A 22,126-nucleotide genomic window follows, 5' to 3' on the forward strand; every position below is an offset into this window, starting at 1 on the left:
AAAACATGACGATCTAAAACCTATGGGATGCAGCAAAAGCAGTTCTAAGAGGGAAGTTTATAGCAATACAAGCCTACCTCAAGAAACAAGAAAAATCTCAAATAAATAAACAATTTAGTCTTACACCTAAAGGAACTAGAGAAAGAAGAACAAAACCCAAAGTTAGTAGAAGGAAAGAAAACATAAAGATCAGAGTAGAAATAAATGAAATAGAAACAAAGAAAACAATAGCAAAGATCAATAAAACTAAAAGTTAGATCTTTGAGAAGATAAACAAAATTGATAAACCTTTAGCCAGACTCATCAAGAAAAAGAGGGAGAGAACTCAAATCAATAAAATTAGAAATGAAAAAGGAGAAGTTACAACAGACACCACAGAAATACAGAGTATTCTAAGAGACTACTACAAGCAGCTCTATGCCACTAAAATGGATGACCTGGAAGAAATGGACAAATTCTGAGAAAGGTGTAACCTTCCAAGACTGAACCAGGAAGGAATAGAAAATATAAACAGACCAGTCACAAGTATTGAAATTGAAATTGTGATTAAAAATCTTCCAACAAACAAAAGTCCAGGACCAGATGGCTTCACAGGTGAATTCTATCAAACATTTAGAGAAGAGCTAACACCCATTCTTCTCAAACTCTTCCCAAAAGTTGCAGAGGAAGGAAGACTCCCAAACTCATTCTATGAGGTCAACATCACCCTGATACCAAAACCAGACAAAGATACTACAAAAAAAAGAAAACTACAGACCAATATCCCTCATGAATATAGATGCAAAAATCCTCAACAAAATACTAGCAAACAGAATCCAACAACACATTAAAAGGATCAAACACCAGGATCCAGTGGGATTTATCCCAGGGATGCAAGGATTCTTCAGTATATGCAAATCAATCAATGTGATACACCATATTAACAAATTGAAGAATAAAAACCATGTGATCATCTCAATAGATGCAGAAAAAGCTTTTGACAAAATTCAACACTCATTTATGATAAAAACTCTCCAGAAAGTGGGCAGAGAGGGAAAGTCCCTCAACATAATAAAGGCCATATACAACAAACCCACAGCAAATATCATTCTCAATGGTGAAAAACTGAATGCACTTCCTCTAAGATCAGGAGCAAGAAAAGGATGTCCACTCTCACTACTGTTATTCAACATAATTTTGGAAGTCCTAGCCCCGGCAATCAGAGAAGAAAAAGAAATAAATGGAATAAAAATTGGAAAAGAAGAAGTAAAACTGTCACTGTTTGCAAATGATATGATACTATATATCGAGAACCCTAAAGATGCCACCAGAAAACTACTAGAGCTAATCAATGAATTTGGTAAAGTTGCAGGATAAAAAATTAATGCCCAGAAGTCTCTTGCATTCCTATACACTAATGATGAAAAATCTGAAAGAGAAATCAAGGAAACACTCCCATTTACCACTGCAACAAAAAGAGTAAAATACCTAGGAATTAGCCTACCTAGGGAGACAAAAGACCTGTTTGCAGAAAACTATAAGACACTGATGAAAGAAATTAAAGATGATACAAACAGATGGAGAGATATACCATGTTCTTGGATTGGAAGAATTAATATTGTGAAAATGACTATACTACCCAAAGCAATCTACAGATTCAGTGCAATCCCTATCAAATTACCAATGGCATTTTTTACAGAACTAGAACAAAAAATCTTAAAATTTGTATGGAGACACAAAAGACCCTGAACAGCCAAAGCAGTCTTGAGGGATAAAAATGGAGCTGGAGGAATCAGACTCCCTCACTTCAGACTATACTACAAAGCTACAGTAATCAAGACAATATGGTACTGGCACAAAACCAGAAATATAGATCAATGGAACTGGATAGAAAGCCCAGAGATAAACCCACACACATATGGTCAACTAATCTATGACAAAGGAGGTAAGGATATACAATGGAGAAATGGATTAAATACCTAAATGTATACCAGACACTATCAAACTCTTAGAGGAAAACATAAGAAGACCACACTTTGACATAAATCACAGAAAGATCTTTTTTGATCCACCTCCTAGAGTAATGGAAATAAAAACAAAAATAAACAAATGGGACCTAATGAAACTTAAAAGCTTTTGCAAAGCAAAGGAAACTACAAACAAGATGAAAAGACAACCCTCAGAATGGGAGAAAATATTTGCAAACGAATCAACCAACAAAGGATTAATCTCCAAAATATATAAACAGCTCATGCAGCTCAATATTAAAAAACCAAACAACCCAATCAAAAAATGGGAAGAAGACCTAAATAGACATTTCTCCAAAGAAGATATACAGATGGCCAAGAAGCACATGATAAGCTGCTCAACATCACTAATTATTAGAGAAATGCAAATCAAAACTACAATGAGGTATCACCTCACACCAGTTAGAATGGGCATCATCAGAAAATCTACAAATAACAAATGCTGGAGAGGGTGTGGAGAAAAGGGAACCCTCTTGCACTGTTGGTGGGAATGTAAATTGACACAGCCACTATGGAGAACAGTATGGAGGTTCCTTAAAATACTAAAAATAGAATTACCATATGACCCAGCAATCCCGCTACTGGGCACATACCCAGAGAAAACCATAATTCAAAAAGAAACATTCACCCCAATATTCATTACAGCACTATTTACAATAGCCAGGGCATGGAAGCAACCTAAATGTCCATTGACAGATGAATGGATAAAGAAGATGTGGTACATATATACAATGGAATATTACTCAGCCATAAGAAGGAATGAAATTGGGTCATTTGTAGAGATGTGGATGGATCTAGAGACTATCATACAGAGTGAAGTAAGTCAGAAAGAGAAAAACAAATATCGTATATTAACGCATATATGTGGAACCTAGAAAAATGGTACAGATGAACCAGTTTGCAGGGCAGAAATTGACACAGAGATGTAGAGAGCAAACATATGGACACCAAGGGGGGAAAGTGGCAGGGGGGTGGTGATGGTGGTGTGATGAATTGGGAGATTGGGCTTGGCATATGTACACTAATATGTATAAAATGGATAACTAATGAGAACCTGATGTATAAAAAAATTAATTAAATTAAAAAAAATTCTAGCTGTCATTAGGATGTGGACACAGGGCTAGGATTGAGAACAGGACAGACTCTTGCTCTTGCAAAGTTGGGAAAAGTCCCACCCCATCCCTGATTCTCTGGGATGGGGTGGGAGTGCCACTACTGAGAGAGGAACCCCCTGTGCCAAGTCCTGGAGACGGCTGCTTCCTTCACATTTCCCCCCATTGCCCAAAGTGCATGGGCCTTAACTCTGCCAAGAAGCATAATTATAGGTGTCATTGCAGTCCGTCTGATTCATTTTCTGTGCCTGGTGACCATGCCTGGTGAGCTTTTCATCACCCCAAGAATAGGCACACACAGTCAGCACAACAGGAACATTTGTTGAATGAATAAAGGAAATGGGCAATAGCAGATTCAAACTGGCATCTGCAGTTGGAGGCTTGTGCTCTCCACTGCCCCGAACAGATTTTTGTGTAAACAGAACTATAAATCCAAGGACTGCTGACTCGCTCTGGTTCAGGTTTAATTTTAAACAAACGGGTCTCTGGTCTCTGGTTTAATTTTAAATAATTAACATGAAGAAAAAAGATTTTAAACTCGTTTTTTTTTACAATGAAAATATATATACCTATGTGAAGACAAAACCCTCCCCCTTTAAAATAAAGTTACCCTTATAACTTAAGTTTCATTAAATAATGCTGCCATACCAATGAGAGGCACTCACATCAATGGGCATAAGGAAGTTTTATAGATGCTGCTTGAAAGATGACAAGATTTTTTTTTCTTTGCATGTTTGATGTATTTCACAATTTTTTAAAGTTAATGATCAAACGTCTTCACTATTATATGAGGTCCCCAGGGTAGTCAAATTCATTGAGATAAGAACTCCATCAATTGTCTCTGGATTTCTCCAGGTACAGAGTTGCTTTTGGGGGAAAAGCTGTGGGTGGGTGAGGGCCTCATCTAAGGACCAGAAGCCCCAGTCCTGGTCCAGGATGATGCTTCTGATGTGCGGGAAAGGGTCACCTTTCAGCAGGCAAACTTTCTAAAAATGGAGGGGTTCTGGATGGCAAAGAGAGAACAAGGACCTGGAGGTTCCCCCATGTCTACAGTGGCCCAGGGTTACACTGAGAACTCCCTCCTCCCTCCCCACCCCTCACTGCCAGCAGGCTTTCAGGCACACAAGCATGCGCTCACATGCACACATACACACACACACACACACACGCAGCATGAGCATAGAGCCTGTTTCTGAGTCTCTCCTCCAAATTTCACTGTTTGCCTGGAATGCTTTCCCTTTCCAGCCGTCCAAGCCAACTTTCTCACGTGATTTACACACTCCTGGAAGTTCTACCTCTTCCGTGATATCTCCAGGTCACACAGATCTGATGATCCCCTTGGCTCTGCCCTATCTGGATAGGAAATGTCCCAGAGCTACAGACCCCACCCCAAGTTTGAGCACATCCTCTCTCACTACATGCCGTGAAACACACAACCCCTGCACCTGACCCACTGTCCAGTCCTTCAGGTTGTTTGAGCCACACGTGTGCGGGTACTTCTCACTCTGTCTGAGTGAATGGGCAGGACGTGAAGGGACAGCGATGGGCCAGAACCTGACAGCTGAGCCCCTTCTGTGTCCCTGGCACTCTGCTGGGAGCTGGGATCGGGACCACAGAGCTTAACTCTGACGAGCAAGGGCTGCCTATGCTTTCAGATGGTGGTGACAGAAGTGAGGCAGCCTCCCTAGGAGAGGACTCACTAACCTGGCCCATTTCCACCAAACTTCCCTTCAGGGCCAGCACCCTGCCGCGGGTCGGCCCTTCCATCCTCGTCCTCTCTGCACGTCAGAAAGCCAGCCAGTGAGATGCCCCCAGCTGGAGAGAGTCCACAGGCTCACCCTCTCCCCAGTCCTCTGTGATCACTTAATGGTTGGCTTCATTCAAATAACTCTAAGTAATGTAAGCCGCGCTGCCCACACGGATGCTAATAGCAATATGGAGATTCCCCTGCATTCCTCTGGGGAACTCATATTATAAAATAATGGGAGTGGAGAAGGGAAGGACCATTTACAGGCCAACGGGATAACAGGGAAGAAAGAAGTTGGGGATGGGGTGGGGCACGTAGGAAACCAGCCCCCGGTGGAGTGTCAGTAGGGATGGGGTGGTGGGAGACCAGAGAAGGGATGGGGACTCTATTTGCGCCAGAACCTGCCCATCCATGCTGTGCAGGCTCTCCAAGGGGCTGGTGAGGAGCTGACTCACCCAGGAAGCCTCCACCCCTCCCCAAGGGCTTGGATCTGCCAGGGTTGTGCCTGAGTCATCCTAAGTCTGTGCCAGGACAGATGTCCCAGGGTCTTCTTGCCACCAAGTCCCCTAGTGGCTTCCCTGATCATAATTATACTTGCCTTCCAGAACTATTTCCTAACAGAATCTTCTGGGTTCTCAAAAGCCCTCATCATTTTGGGGCATAGAGGAAGTAGTCTCGGGTTTAATACACAGAGGAGGGTTGTGATCACTGACCCTCTCCAAAACGGAATGCGCACCAGTCAAAAGGGTAAACTCCCATCCCTGAATGTTCAGGCAGATTCGTTGCCATCTGCTGGGGAGGCTGTTGAAGGGAATCCATCTCTGAAGAGGGACAGCAAACTAGGATTCGTGGGGCTTACGTAGCTCTCTGACGTCCCAGGGTTAATGTCTTATACCTTCCCCTCATTCAGCTTATCGAGCCTATCCAGGGATCTGAATTCACGATTCCTTGCTCTCTCTAAACAATGCTATGCGGCCGAGAGCTGCTGACCTGGATCTGTGCTTCTCATCGGGAACCCTGGAGCCCTCTGGGGGAGTCTCCAAGCAGAACCTCCCAGGTCCCTCTGCAGACTTGCATTTCTGGTGGTCACTCTGGCCAAGGACTCTTTTCACTTCACCCTCTTCGGAGATGAAGAAATGGAAATGGGAAGGTCCCCAGTGCCCTAGCATCTAGGGGCTGGTTCTCCAGGCTGTGGATCATCCAGGCCACTGGACTAATGATCAGTTTTCCTTTGATTTGGGAGAGACTGACAGCTTGTGAAACTGGTTAGGAGGTGAGAACTCACTAAATCCAGCACTTCATCATTGAGAAGAGAATGCTGAGGACCAGAGGGAGGAAGTGACTTGCCCAAGATCACACAGCCTGTTGAAGCTGGCCCCAAAACCCACATCTCCTGACTCCTAGTTCAGTGGTCGTCCCATTGTTCTATAGAGCCCATTCCCAGCGGAAGGGTCCGGTTAACCCACGTGAACCAGCATAAACACCTAAATCAGAGCCTGGACACAGCAGCCTCTGCTCCTCAGATGAGAAGCTGACCTTATATGGAAATATTAAGAAAGTCAAACACAGTATGTGGAGTTGGCGGTGGGTATAACTCTTCATCATCTCTCTCTAAGCCCTGCCCAAACTCAGAGCCTGCCCGTCAGGCTGCAGGAAAATGTTTTATTAATCAACACAATGGCCTTTTGCCAGCCTGGAGAGACGCTTCTGCTGGAGAGGGGAGGGGGCTTTGGCTCAGAAGACAGAGATGCAAGCCCTCAGGTGCAGAAATCTCGGGAAAACGTCTAGCAGCTTCTAGAGGCAGAAGAGAAACAGGCCGGGGATGAAGAGAAAAAAGAAAAAAAAAATGTAGGGTCACATATGGCAAACTGCTCTTTTCCATCTCTGGTGCAGAGAAGGCATGAAAAAGGCTGAAGGAGTGCAACACCACAACATCAGACGAGCCAGCAGAGGGGGTAGGGAGGGTCAGAGATGACAAAGGAAGAGTCACACCTGGTACTGTGATTCCTCAGGGTCGGCGGGAGCGAGGGAGTGCCCATGACCCCCCAGGGATGATGGACCCCCAGAGGCTCCTCACCCGATCCCCCACGTGCCCCAGCTCCCGGCCACAGATCACTGTGAGGGGCCTGGAGGACAGGTCAGCCTGCACTCTGTCACCGGGTTCTGACAGGCTCCCCTAACAGCGCTGCTTCCCTCCATTCCAAAACTGTGAGGACTGGACTCCAGCTCCCTGCTGCGCTGAGATGTGATCTCTCTAGTGGGCTGCGGAGGCGGCCAGCTGAAAGGCTGAGTTATGCCCCAAGGTCTGCGGTGGGAGAGAGGGAATGCTGCCAGACATAGGACGTGGGCAACAAAGGCACCAGGGACCAGAATCTCCACAGAGAGGGAGATGGCGTGAGACTTTTAGACTTTTTTTTTTTTTTTTTTGTGGTACGCGGGCCTCTCACTGCCGTGACCTCTCCCACTGCGGAGCACAGGCTCCGGACGCGCAGGTTCAGCGGCCATGGCTCACGGGCCCAGCCGCTCCGCGGCATGTGGGATCTTCCCAGACCGGGGCACAAACCCGTGTCCCCTGAATCGGCAGGTGGACTCTCAACCACTGCGCCACCAGGGAAGCCCCAAGACTTTTAGACTTTTATTCTGAGATATTTACATAGGAAATTTACACAGTATGTATATTTACAACTTTCCCTCTCCCTTACATATTCCTTCTTTTGCACAGGCTCTGCTGCGACGCTAAAATTTCCCACCTCCTTCTTTTTTTGTCTTCCCTCCTTTCCACCAGTATGCTCCTTGCCTGTTGATGAACTCACCCCCTGCCCGTGCATGTGCTGTTCCTGTCTCTGTTGGTTCAGACCAGCCTGGATCCCCTCGATCCCACTGGCCCCATCTCTGCGACTCTCATCTCTGCTTCGTCACCATCCTGTGTCGACCTTTCACCCTTATGACCTTTGCCAACAGGCCCAAGGGTCTTTGGTGCTGGCACATTAGGAGGCTGGGGACGCTGTGTCTTCCTCCTGCTGCCCAAGACAGAGCCTGGGGAGGGAGAGGTCTCGAATGCCTCTCCGATGGAAATCTGGGTGGTTAGTGATAGGTTAAGAGCAGACGCTGGTCAGAGCAGCTCAGGTCTGAAACCCAGCTTCTCCGTTTACCAGAGAGCAGGCCTCGATTTTCTCAGGGACAGAACACAGATAACAGTAATCTCGCTCTCCTGGGGTTAAGGGGAGGTTATCAGGAGGGTTAAATGAGGAAGCCCATGTAAATGACTTATAGTTAGCACCATACCTGGAACATCATAAAAGCTTGATAATATTAGCTATGATTATTGTTGCTGTTGTTGATGATGAAGGACAGTGGTCTCTCACGTGTCAGGGTGAATCTAGTGCTACTCATTTTCGTCTCCTCACCTCTGGATAACAACCCTAAAGAGACTCAAACACAGCTCTTGAATCATCATTTCTGTCCTGGGGCCAGCCTCTCACGGACTCTTAATCAACTGTGGACAGAGCTTTCACTTCAGGAGAGGCTAGAGTCACTGTTCCTCTACCCTCGTGTTGGGACCCCTCATCTCTCCCTGGGGTCAGGCTGACGGCCTCATTCTCTCTCCCCTTACCAGGCTCATCTCTTTTTTTCCTGGTTTTTACTTCAACCTTTCATTCTCACTTTATACATTCATTTGACTATTGTTTGCTGCTCCTGAGAATTTGCCTGTTCTGTTCGTGAACACCGCCTCAGCCCCAGCACACTGCCTGGCGCGTAGAGACTCACAATATTTGTTCAGTAAATGATCAAATGAAGGAACGCACTGAACTTTTCCACCACAAGCTTCCAAGCACGAGCTGAAATGCCACCTCCTCCAAGAAGCCTTCCCTGGTTCCTGCCTCCTCCACCTTTCCCTCATACTTTTCTGCCCTTTACTCATACCTCTCCCCTTGTTGAACCTAGAAATATAGCTCTGTGTGAACACAAGTCACCCCTGTTACTAGACTGAAGCTTCTTATGAAGCAGCGGGCTCCGAAGGAGTCAGAAGACCTTGGTTTGAATCTAGTAATGCTACTATACCGTGGGAGCTCGGGCCAGTGGCCTACACTCTCAACGTCTCAGTCTTCTCATATATAGGAAGGGAACCTAACTCCCGCCTCCTAGGGTTTAGTCCTCGTCCCCTTCCTTTCTTTGTAGCCCCTCCTCGCAACCAGGACTATGCCGTGCTCACAAAGACAGCCCAATGCAAATTTGCTGAATTACTGAACCATCGCTTTTCCCGGGTGCTTTCCAAGGGCCCAAGAGAGATGTCTCCAAGAGGCGAGAGGACACGCCCAGTGACGCCAGGAGTGCGTCTGATGTTTCTCTCTAAGAAGAAGGAGGGGATGGGTGGGACAAGCAGTGTCTGCAGTGCCTGGAAACTCCACCCGGGGGCCTGGCACTGCAAGGCCAGACAGTGTTACCCATGGAGGCTGCACCACTCGGAGTCAACGTCCCCCTTGGCCAGGCAAGGGATGTTTGTTGGTCTGTGACCATTTAGACCATCTCCCATCCACATGCCAATGTAAGAATCCTGTTATTATTTTTTAGCAAAGCCCATAAACCAATTTCGATTTCCTGGGTCGGTGCTATTTACTTAATTATCATGGTAGGAGACTAAAAAGAAAACCTTGTTTTACTCAGGAAACCAATATGACCTTTTAGCTCCAGCAGAAACCCGGTGTGAAAGGGAACTTCCACGGGCCAAAGAGAGAGGCTGAATGGAAGCATCGGCAAAGCTGCTCACAGGTGGCACCACCACTCCTAAAGGGGGCAGGTGCCAGAGAAGCAGGGCCCGGGGCAGGAAGTGTTCCCCAGGCCCTCTCCTCTTCCTTCCTTTCATGTTTTCCTGGGCAATCTCATCTATTTTTCCTGCTTCAGCTGATGATTTCAAAACCTGCTGCTTTAGCCCCCTTCTCCCTTGCTCAGTTTCAGACCCACATTTCCACCTGCCTGCCGGCCACTTCAAGGACACTCAGGGTTACCTGCAAACACCACAGACACACAGGCAAGCTCATTGTCTCTGCCTTGCCCTTGACCTCCTGCCCACCTGTTCCTCCTAAATGTTTGCCAACTCCTTATTTCTACTTGTCCAGTCTTATGGTTCCAGAGTTACTTTGGACTTCACCTTCTCCTTCACCTTTCTCTCCTTTTCCACCGTGACTGTCCTAGGTCAGGCCTCCTTTACCTCTTCCCTGGATCCGTCTCCTGGCTGACAGCACCCTGTCCAAGGGCTCCTTTCTAACGTTCATCAAGAAGACAGCTGCCGGATAAACCTTCCTAATCAATGTGACGCCTTTAGTTGCTCCCTAATGCCCACCAAATAAATCCTTTAGCTTAATATTTTACATCCTCTGTGCCCTCAGCAAACCTTCTATTCCTGCTTGTCTCTAGCCATGCTCCTCATATACCCTGAACACTAGCAAACCAGCACATTAGTTAAGCTCCCTGAGCACCATGTCCTTTTGCAATTTACTTGGAATTCCCATTTCCACATATCAAAATCCTGCCCACGTCTGTCAGTCCAGCTGAAACTTCACCTTTCCATGAAGCCAATCATTTGTTCATCAACAAATACTTATTAAGCTTTTCTTCTGTGCCAAACACTTCTTGATTATTTCAACACATGCCCCATTCTCTCCTGTACAGTCAGAAACATACTCCAATCCCCTGCTATATTATAAACTTCTTGGGAACAGTGCCCCTCGGTCTCATTTATTTTGGTATGCTCAACACTGCCTAATAGGGTGCTTCACAGATACTAGATGCTCAGTAATGGTTTTTGAACTGAATCGAGATTTATGCTGTCCATGGTTTTGATATCATTCAGTTTAGTTGAATCCTCCTAAGGTTTTTTTTTTTTTCCTGTTTAAATATGCGTGACCAGAAAGAAGTAAAAATAAACTAATGATACTTCTCAGCAACTATAAGCCTGTAATTATGGTTAACTCTCAGTTACCCATCCCGTTGGAAAAACAGCGTTGGAGAGAATCCCACACCAGAGGCATAAAAGCATGATTTCCATCAGTCTTTGACATGTACTGTATGATTTTTAAGGAGCTGATTTGCCTTTTTAATTTTGTTTGGCTGATCGGGTTGCTATTTGCGTTTACAGCCTCTCAATAACTGGCTGGGTAACAGGGATGGAAGGGGAGATGGAGGACTGTGCTGGTGGGAGGAATCTGGTCCAGAAGGAAACATCTGCTCTATACAACCTTGAAGGCAAGACTGGACGATTAGGGCATCACAGGAACTTGGGGTTTGTCAGCATGGCCCGGGGGTTGGCCAGTTTCTTTCAGATGATTGCAAGGGTAGAGAGGTCCCAGCCCCCTAACAGCTCACTCTGGGTCCAGAGCTGGATTTTGTTTAAAGATGATGACAAAGTGCCCCTGGGGCTGAGTAAGGTTCTGGGATGGAGGGAGGGCTGTGCTTCCAGTCTTGCTGGTAACAGGAGGGTGCCTTGCTATGCCACCGGGAACCACTGGATGCAAATCAAAGAAAATGAGATTTGCAATTTTGCATTGATAGCTAGATAATGTAGGGGGGAAAGCTCCCCTCTTCTCCTTCTGAAGCAAACAAATATCAAATGTGGTGATTCAGCAGCTGCATTAGTTGGGGAAAATTGATGCACATTTCATGTGTCAGGGAGCTGAATCCCAGAGAATGGAGCCAGCCTCCCAGAAAATGGTTTCTTTATATAGTTCCATCCATTTATTGTTTGATTGGACTTTCTGTATATTAAATTCAAGCTGTTCTGCCGCTCATGGGCATTATGATGTGTTGGCTTGGTGGGAAATAATGAAGGTGATGTGATTTTACGGCATCGCATTACAAAGGAGGCGTCCCCAGCCCCATCCATTTCTCCATCAACTAGCTTGTGTGTGAGGTGGCATTTATATTAAAACGATTTTTCTGATTCAGTTTAATGACACTCATTCGAGTCCTGACACCCGGAATATGATTACATGAGCTAGATGCAATCTCCCTCTAACCAACCATGATCAGCAAAGGCTGAGTTATCTTCCCTCCCCAGCAAGCCCCTTCTCACCAACCCATCATTTGCACTGAGCTGGGTGGAGAGAGCTGGGGCTGGGGAGAAGAAGCCTACGTTCTGGTCTGAGAAAAGCAGTCTGGACAGAGGCAGGAGCGCTGGCCTTGACCTGGAGGCCACAGTACATGAGCCTTTTGGTTGAGAACTATGGGTTCTTGAAGGCATTGTGGTAACCCCTTCCTCCTCGTCACAAACAAGTCCCCATTCAAAGTTGGTTTGAATTCACTACTATACACTCCTTACAAAAGAGATTGCTAAGGGCCTGGTCCCCACTTCCCAGGAAAGAAAAACTGACTTGGTCATCACAAAGGATGAACACTTAAGATGTGACTAGAGTGTCAGCTTCCTGGAGGGGACCACCTGTCTGAGGACAGGGCATGGGGGGACTCACAGAGAAGTCTCTGCTCCTCTCCTTGCCCGGGAGTAGCTCCCGGCCATGATGACATGTGGCCAAGAGCCCTGTGAGGACTGGAATAGGCGCTCCCACCTGGGTGACAGAGACAAAAATCCTCATGTAGTTACCAAGGGGTTCTGCCACTCCCCTGGGGAGACGGAGGGCCAGGATGCCTTTTTTGTGTGTGTGGTACGCGGGCCTCTCACTGTTGCGGCCTCTCCCGTTGCGGAGCACAGGCTCCGGACACGCAGGCTCAGTGGCCATGGCTCACGGGCCCAGCCGCTCCGCGGCATGTGGGATCTTCCCGGACCGGGGCAGGAACCCATGTCCCCTGCATCGGCAGGCGGACTCTCAACACTGCGCCACCAGGGAAGCCCGCAGGATGCCTTTTATTTACACTATTTTCAGGCAGAATAATTGCTGCTCCTCAGGAGGAATCATGTTTGTGTTTATGGGTATGTTTAAAGAGGGAAACCCGAACAAAACCAAACAGAGAGAGAGATTGATTTTGAGAGATTCCGAAGAGAGCTGTGAAATGGGCATCAGCGTGGAAATCCTTTTCCGAAAATTGCAGCAATTTGAACTGTTGGATTGAAAGAGCAATCTAATGTGGTGACGCTGGTGTGAAGAACGTCAAAGCTCACACCCCACCCGTGGGAATTTATCTCTCCCTCCTCCATAGCCCTGAAGCCCTCTGCTTTGCCCCTCTGTGCCGGCAGCTACCACAGCTGCTGACTCTGAGACTGGCCTCTCCTTTTCAGTTTCTGAGCCAAGATCGTCCCCGCATGGTGGTACCCAGCCCTTGGCAGGTGCTAGGGAAATTCTGCCTGGGTTGAAGACAACCTCAATCAGGTGCAGGTGCTCCCTCTGACTGCCAGTCCAGCCCAGCCCTGCTCTCAGCTGGCCATGCTCCAGCTCGGCCTATGGGGCTTGTCTGTTCTGTGCCAGAGTCTGGGAGCTATCCTGCAGGCTCTTGAGGCCTCTTCTTGTGAAACGTTTCTCCCAGTGGTGGAGGTCTTTAGGAATGTGTCTTCAGGCTAGTTCTCTGCCATGGGAGCTGGTGAAGCTTTCAGCTGGCAGGCTGACAGCAAGACCAGCATGTGTGTCCTGTGGCCTCTACCTTCAAATAAATGCGGAATCTCTCCCTTCTCCCTTCTCCACTGCCACCACCACCCTAGATCCCAGCCACCATCATCTCCTGCCCGGATTATTGTGGTAGCTTCTCCCGTACAATATATTCCCTACCCAGTACCCAGAGTGATCCTTTTAAGACATGAGTCAGGTCTACTCAAAACTCTCCAGTGGCTTCCCATTCTAAGCAGATTAGTGAAAGGCAAAGGGCCAAGTCCTTGAGGTGATCATAAGGGCCCTGCATGAGCTGCTTCCCGCTACCTGCTCTTGGGGTTGGACCATAAGCGCCTTCTTGCCCTTCCAAGAATAGTGCACCAAGGCCCCTCCTGCCTAATGGCCTTTGCATTTGCTGTTCCCTCTGCCTGGAATGCTCTTCCCCAAGAAACCCACATTCCTTCAGATCTCTGCTCAAATGTAACCTTATCTGAGAGGCCTGTCTTAACCTCCTCATCTAAAATAGCAACTCTCGGGCTTCCCTGGTGGTGCAGTGGTTGAGAGTCGGCCTGCCGAGGCAGGGAACGTGGGTTCGTGCCCCGGTCCGGGAGGATCCCACATTCTGTGGAGCGGCTGGGACCGTGAGCCATGGCCGCTGAGCCTGCGCATCCGGAGCCTGTGCTCCGCAACAGGAGAGGCCACAACAGTGAGAGGCCCACGTACCGCATAAATAAATAAATAAATAAATAAATAAATAAATAAATAAAATAGCAACTCTCCCTTGCTCCACCCCGTCTCACACCCAGCACCCCCAATTTCTCACATCATGCTTTATTTTTCTCTGCAGCATGAATTGCTGCCTGATAGGATACATGTATGTATGTATGTATGTATTTTTCTATTTACTGTGTGTTTTCCTCTACTAGAATGTAAGCTCCACTGGATCAGGGGTTGTTTTCTTTGATGCTGTATCCCCAGAGCCTAGTAGCTACTCAAATAATCGAATGGAGGGATACTTCATGGGTAGGGGTGCTTATCTATGGCTCTCTTTGTGCTCCTCCCTGCTCCAGAGTCTGCAGTGGGAAGCCTGGCCAAGTAGCCAATAGTGAAAGACAAAGGCTTAAACTTCCCTTGCAAGAAAGCCCCAACTCTGCTAGGCTGATGTCAGAACCAGAGAATGCTCTGCTTGGTCTCCCCATCTCCACCCACCCACAAATATCCTGTCGGACATGACCATATAACCAACATTCAGACAGCACTTTCATTGGTTCTCACAATGGGCAGGAGATGGTTAACAGGTGAGAAAATTGAAGATGGGTAAGCTGGGGTACAAACCTGTTTGGTTGAACAGATATATATTGAGGCCCAATACATATCAGACCCTGTGCTAGGCACGGATCACACCATGATCCTTGGAATAGAGACCTGCCCTTGAGGAGCTCATATCCTGGGGGAAAGACACATAAACAAATAAAGTTAATAAAATGTGGCAACTGGCAAGACAGAGGTATGCAGGGGCTGCAGTGGGAGGCAGGAGGAGGGGCACGGAGCTCCTGGAGGGCTGGGAAGGTCTCCTGGAGGAGACGATGTGGGCTGTCTCGAAGGATGACGGGGGTTAGCCACACACAGAGCAGAGTGAGGGGTAGTCTCTGGGTGACGGGAAAAGTGTGAGTAAAAGCCTCTTTTCTGATCCTTGGTCTACTGCTGTTCCCACCCTCTCTTGTTTTGGTTCAAAGGAAGAGAACTGAGTCTAATTCAGTTCATTTTGTCTGTACCTTATGTAGGGCTGACATGCCATCATAGTGCCTGTGTATTCTCAGAGCCTACCATGCTGCCCGGTACACAGTAGGCACTCAGTAAATGTTGAATCAATGAATGATTCCTTGTTGGGAGGCAGGTTTCTACTCTTAGGAATTTCAGCAGCAGAAAACTGTTGGTTAAGAAATGTCAAACCAAGAAAAGACCCTGAGGCCATTTATTCCCAGTAAGGGCACTCTGATCAGATCTCCCTGGGCAGGGACCCACCACCATCAAAGGTGGGCACCGACTGGCCAGTGTCCCACACCAAGGCATTTGAAGGTGGGAGGAGGGTTGGTGGGCCCCCCAGAGGCAGTGGATGATGGTGCAGCCAGAATTTCAGGAATTGAAGGGTTAACAGAACCACACCTCTGGTTGTCTCCACTGGGGGAGCCTGATCAAGTACCCCACTCTGTGGAGTGCCTGTATTGCTCTCCAAGGCCCGGCTCCCAGTCTCTGGAAACCTGAGGCAGGACCCTTCCAGGATTATGCTTTAAAGGGAAATGCAAATCACCTGGAGGCTGCTTTTGCTTGGAAGAAGTAAAACTCGATTGCTTTCGTTAAAGTGATTTTTGTGTGTGTGTGTGTGTGGTACGTGGGCCTCTCACTGTTGTGGCCTCTCCCGTTGCGGAGCACAGGCTCCGGACACGCAGGCTCAGCGGCCATGGCTCACGGGCCCAGCTGCTCCGCGGCATGTGGGATCTTCCCAGACCGGGGCACGAACCTGTGTCCCCTGCATCGGCAGGTGGACTCTCAACCACTGCGCCACCAGGGAAGCCTGTTAAAGTGATTTTTGGACACTGTCAAAAGCTCTCTCATCTCAGAACACGGGGGGAAGACAGGCCGCCGGTCTCAATTACATAGCCAAGCCAACCAGGCAGCAGCGGGCCACCTCATCAGGAGCGATGCTGCTCCGCTGCTCTACCACTCCCTGCCCTTCCCAGGTCGAACTCCCCCTCCTTAAGCTATCCAAGAGCGGCCTCACCCTATCCAGGACTGGAGCTGGTCCTCCATGGCCCTGCGGATGCTTGCTCACAAAGCTTTCCTCCCCTCTTCCCCACGCCCCACGTGAGCTTCACCCACGGACTGGCTCAGGCAGTCCGCCCAATGGTGATGTCAAGCAAAGTCAAATAAAATGAAGAGGGAAAATCTGCTTTGAAAAAGTCTATGCCATATAATACATTCCCAAACTAGATGTGCTGGTCTTATTTAATATTGGGAGTTCTGTATTATCCCTTCCCTCTGTTAACTGAGATAATTGAGGATTTATTTTATTTATAGCATCCATTATGAGCACGGAAATTAATCCTTTAATGGTGAATTTGGGAGCTCAGCTGTCAAGGGGGCACAAGGGAACCCTGGGCTGGGCACAGGTGTCTTTCCCACCAGCAAAGGAGGTGGCAAAGGAAAGTCATCCTCAAGCATTGATGGCAGCTGGGCTGTTATTGTTCTGTGTGCTTAAGATATTTTGAGAAATTAAAAAAATAGGAATAATTGGCTCCAGGAGATCCCTCCCTGGAGGACACCTGAGTAACTCATCAGCGGATCCTGGGAAAGCAGGCAGAGATGGCAACCAGAGCCAGGAAGAGCGGATTCCTTCACTCGGCACATCAGCCCTCTGCCAGTCAGTCAGCCCTGCTCTGAAAAGGAACTCAAGACAGTCTCTCCAGACTGGAAATAGGAAGCAATGGAAGGTTTGGGCGGGGAGGGTCTGGAGACTGGAAGAACTAGGAGTCTGCTGGGAATTGTTGGAAGCAACCGGACAGAACATGGAACGTGGCAGAACACTGGCCCTTGGTATTGCACAGCCACTTGGGGCTCAAATGCCAGTGAAGAGTAAGCAAAAGACAGGCTTTCTGGAGTGGTCGAACAAGCTTACAACGAGCCAGTAAATGGGCTCAGGACAGAAACCAGCCGAGGAGAGGAAAGGTTTCCAGGGTCTGGTGGGTAAGACCTCCAATAAGGGCAAGAAGACCCCCACAACGCAGCAGAGCACCCCAGTAGGGGAGACCACACACCAGGTGAAGGCTGCCGTCTTCTCTCCCTGGGGCCAGGGCTGGGGCAGACACAAATCTTGGGTCCACCCTAGAGAGAGGACAGGCGGGTCTGGAAGGGACTGAGAACAGTATCAGACCAAGCAAATGGAAAAGGAGTCCCATTCGCACTGACCCATCCATTTAAAAGTGTTTTGCCAAACACCTGCTGTGTATAGCCGAGCAGGGAGCCTGGTGATGGTTCCCACTGCCAACCCAGGTCAAAGTCAAAGCAGCCCAATCCAGCATTGGGCGACACCAGCCAGGGTGGAAGGGAAGAAAAAGCCTGCTTTCCCGTTACTTAACTGAGGTTAAGGAAGATATAACTAAAAGGCTTCTTTTCTTGTTCTGGCCCGTGAGTCTTTCCTCGCCGAGGCTAGACGTCTTGATGCACGGGGAAGGGAAGGGTGAGGAGTCCACAGTGCCCACAGTCAGGGGGAGCATGCTTCTTCCCACACAGGTATCCTGCCCTTCCTCTTTGTCTCACTATCTGGCAGAGTCTTCTTGCTTTGCCCCTCCCGCATTCCCGAAAATAAATGTGAGGCCATGACTGTCCACCCCCTGACATTGGACTCGACCTTGATTCTACAGAGTGAAGGCTAAAGAAAATCACTGGTCTCCCCAGTGACAGTAAAACACTGGATTTTGCCATGAAAGCAGCCATTAACTTCCAAGGCAGAACTTAAACTGGCCAGAAGGAAATGTTTTATTTATAAATTCCCTGTGTGCCTAGTGAGGTGTCTGTAGTACTCACTGCACTGATGCTTTCTTTCTTCAATAGTGATATGACTAGAATAGACTATGACACCCTGAGACCATAATAAAAAAAAATAACTCTGAAGGGCTGATTTCCACCTATGGGCCCTGATGGTACGGAAACAAGTAGAGGGGGGAATGAGAACAGAAAGGGTCCTGGAGACAGCCAGACTGGTATTTGCAAAGCAGCACCACCTCTTAGCAGCTACGTGACTACAGGTATTTACTTAACCTCTCTGAGCCTTGCCTGCTGCATCTTCAAAGTTGTATAGAGTTTTTCCTACTTTGCAAGGCTATTGTGAAGACTTAAAGAGATAACATATGCAAAGTGCTCAGCACACTGCTGACACATAGTAGACACACATACGCTGTTATACTAATAAAATGTAACAGGGAGGTGGTCACTGAAGTTTCCACTGATCTCCTCTGGAACGGTCCCACATCCCCCATCCCACGGATGACACCCATCAGTCTGTCCTGTTTTCTCCCCATGGTGGTCCTGAGGCATCACTCTGGTGTCATGAGTCCCACCAAGGGGCACTTGAGGGAACTGGACAGTCAGAGCCATGTCAGAGCGCGGCCATGGAGGTCCTGGCCGTGGGAGCGGTCCCTTTCAGGAAAGCGAACGGATGGCCAGGTTAGCACAGAAGCAGCAAATGTGCCTCCTTCTCCTGACACATGGCCAGCTCTCTAGCCCATTTTAATCCCTAAATATTCCACTGTGCCAGGAAGCCATATCCGCCCCCTGAGCCAAGAGAGGCAAGGTCAAAGGACCAGACTTTCTTGCCCATCTGGGTAGGAGCAGCTATTTGGAGGCTGCGTGTGTGTTGGAAAGGGAGGAAGGGGCAGGGTGGCCTCTGTCAGACGGACAGAGGTGAATGGAATGCCCCCATCGTGGACAGTGACACCTCTCACCCTCCCCCTTGCTACTCCCTCCCATGTGGCAGAATGACAAACGTAATCATTTTAAAAGGTCCCATCACCTGCTCAGTCATTCCCAATAAGCACATGCAGCGCTATGGAAAAACCGATACCGGTGCCACAGGGTTTCAGCCAGGAAAAAAGAAAAAATCAAATCACCAGGACGCCACGAACCGAATTGTCAAACACCAAATAAAAAACGTCATGAATTCTCCATCAGCAATATAACGCTTCCTGGCCTAAGCAAATATAGACCCAGCATATGAATCATGAAGGGGTTCTGCATTAGCCTCAACGAGTTGCAAAGGCTGAAGCAGCAACCCCTAAGAAATACATGTCTCCGTAAAGCTGCCTTCATTAGCCCTAATCCTGTTAGGGTGAAGATGGTAATCTGCTTCCTCACCCCCCATCCTCTGATGGAAATCTTCACATCCCAGTACCGCAAATACATTTTGGTGACCTCAGCTGCAGAGGGGACCCCGGGGAGATGGAAGAGACAGTCACCTGTGACCTCGCTGAGCGCCTCTCCCTCCCTCTGATGATATTGCTGCCACTGTGTCTGACCACATGATCCATTCAGACCATCTCACAATCGCCCAGGAAGGCCGGATCATTCCATCACAGAGTCAGGCCGAGAAAGCAAGACTGCTGTTCCTTCAGTGAGAAAAAACAAACCAGGTGCCCCACTTTGCAGAAAACCCAAGTTCAGAGTCCCTTAGAGAAAGTCTGTTCAGAGCTACTGAACCCTTGAGCATCTGTGGCAGCAGAGAAGAAAAGTAAGGCAAAAGAGAAAACAGCCTGCAAATACACGACAAAGGAGAAATGCAGGAAGGATCTAAACAGAGTGTTCTAGGTGTCTTCTGTTAATGGAAATCTGTACCCTCCTGACAATACTCGCTGAACTTCTCACTGTCTTCTTCCTTTCTGCTACGCTGTTTTTCTCCTCAAGGCAGCCCTTGCAAGCACAAGATGCATATAAGCATGCAGCAATCACCACTCACCTCTCCCTCACCACACACACATACACAGAAGGCATGGCTGAAAAAAATAAATGGTGATTTAATTTTCCATGTTTTGTAAAATACATGCCCCCCCAAAAAAGAAAACTCAATTCCAAGACTCCTGTCCTCCCCAAACAAATCATTCAGGTGCCTTCCTCTTCTGATGAGGGGCTTCCCTTGCTCCTACAACTTGGAGAAGCGACTCCATCTTCCTCTGCCCAATCCTGATACCATCCAAAGCGTCAGCGTCAATCCAACCTCCGCCCTTCTCCAGTCCAACAGAGCAGGACTTACCCCAGTGTGGTCATGGTGACGATGGTGTACCAAAAAGAGGCCGGGATGCTCGTGAACTTGCTGGCGGAGGAGCCCTTCTCGGCATAAAACATCACAGTGGCAAAGATAATGATGGCCATGGTGAGGGAGAAGAGGAGGAAGCCGAGCTCAGAGGCACAGCTCTTCAGGGTGTAGCCCAGGATCCGCAAGCCCTGGGAGTGGCGGGAGAACTTGAAGATCCTGAAGACGCGGAAGACCCGAAGCGTGACGAAGGCGCCCGACACGTCCTCATTGTTGGTCATTACCAGGCCTATGTAGTAGGGCATGATGGCCACCACGTCGATGATGCTCATCACGCTGCGGATGAAGCGGTAGCGGCTGGGCGCCGCAAAGAGCCGGAGGAGGTACTCCACCGTGAAGATCATGACACAGGCGGTGTCCAGACAAAAGAAGGCCACCGAATAGCGCTCGCCACACGGCAGCTCCTTGCTCCCAGGCACCGTGCCACACGGCACCGTCTCCACCACGTTGGTGATGACCGAGACGGCAATGAAGAAGCCAGTCACGTAGTAGAAGACCAAGGCCAGCGTGCTGGTGTGCGGGTTCTCGAAGGCCCGCCACATGGTCTGGCGGAAGCTGAGGGAGGGCATGGACTCCTGGTTGTTCTCTGAGTCGTTGTCGTCCATGAGCCGCTCGGCGTTCTCCCTCTTGCGGTCCTTGTACTCCTCGTAACAGCAGTCGCCAATGATCTCGGGCAGGATGCCATAGAAAGCCAGCTCGTCGTCGTAGGCGGAGATGCACTCGTAGCGGGGGTAGTGCAGCTTGCCTGTGCGATAGAAGTTGAGGACGCAGCGGAACACTTCTGGGTCCCGGTCGAAGAAGTACTCCTTGGTGTCCTCGTTGAAGAAGAACTCCTTCTCCGTGCTGCCCAGCAGTGTGTCCGGGTAGCGCTCCAGCGTGGTCCGCCACGTCTGGAACCTCCGCCCGCTCACGTTAAGGACGATCAGTTCATCCTGCCGCTTGTTCTTGTCTGCCGGGGCGAGGGGCATGGGGCAGTTGGCCACCGGCATCCACCCGATGGCCGCAGCCCGCGCGAAAGGCAGCCAGGCTGCGACTCCGGCCGCCATGGTGACTCCAGCTCTTGGGCGGCCACTGCTCCGCCACCGCGCACACCAGCTTGAGAGTTAGTTCAGCGACCCCTAGAGACAGGAGGAGAGAGCGGAGAACCCGTGAGTCTCTGATTGGCACCCCCGGGTGGGAAATTGGACACAGGGAAGGGTCATCGGTAAGTGAAAGAGCAAAAGTCTGGAAGGCAAATTAATGGAACTGAAGTCACCACCAAAGAGAGGGGACTTGATTCTTTCCCCTCCCTTCGCCGGGAGAGCACCTAGCGCCCACCGGGCCGTGCAGCAGTGTGGTATCACCGGAATTTGTTGACTGCCTGACAAATTGTCAAGTTCCAAGAGGGCTCAGGAGCATTTGGAGGGAAAGCGTCTTTAGCAGAAAGATCTGGGAAGACGTGGGTAATAATCAGCTCCGAAAGGTTATGGCATTATTACGAATTTAAATTGGGAGAGGGTAAATGAGTTCTCATTAAATGAATTTAAAAGTGGGATAAACATGCTAATTTTTATTTCTCTCTTCACCCACTAGGGTAATCAGGAATGGCATGTGGATGAGGGAGATCAGGTAAACACATTCTTTCCACTCTTCACGGGTGAGGAGGCTGGGGCTGCCCAGGTCTGGACAATTCTCTGAGATGGCAGGTGACCACAGTAGACCCAGGATTTGGTGGAGTTCTGTGCCTGAGTCCCATGGAGAAGGCTGACTCTGGTGGAGCGCAACTCTGGGACATCCAGCAACCTCGTGTCCAATCACGCCCTCAGAGCCATAATAGAAAGATGTGGCAGAGGCTGTGAGGCTGGGGTTCCTCCCCCACCTTGCAAAGG

At 48.7% G+C, this 22,126-nt stretch overlaps 1 protein-coding gene across 1 annotated transcript in view; it reads right to left on the reverse strand.

Moving 5' to 3' along the window:
- The window catches only part of KCND3 (potassium voltage-gated channel subfamily D member 3), a 223,338-nt gene that overhangs the window by 195,238 nt on the left and 5,974 nt on the right, over positions 1-22,126 (reverse strand). The window contains exon 2 of the mRNA XM_060086512.1: positions 20,199-21,376. Within this exon, the coding sequence (XP_059942495.1) occupies positions 20,199-21,304 (1,106 nt within the window). The 5' untranslated portion in view covers positions 21,305-21,376. The remainder of the gene's footprint in view (positions 1-20,198; positions 21,377-22,126) is intronic.

Source organism: Mesoplodon densirostris, chromosome 2, assembly GCF_025265405.1.
Source record: "Mesoplodon densirostris isolate mMesDen1 chromosome 2, mMesDen1 primary haplotype, whole genome shotgun sequence".
NCBI lineage: Eukaryota > Metazoa > Chordata > Mammalia > Artiodactyla > Ziphiidae > Mesoplodon > Mesoplodon densirostris.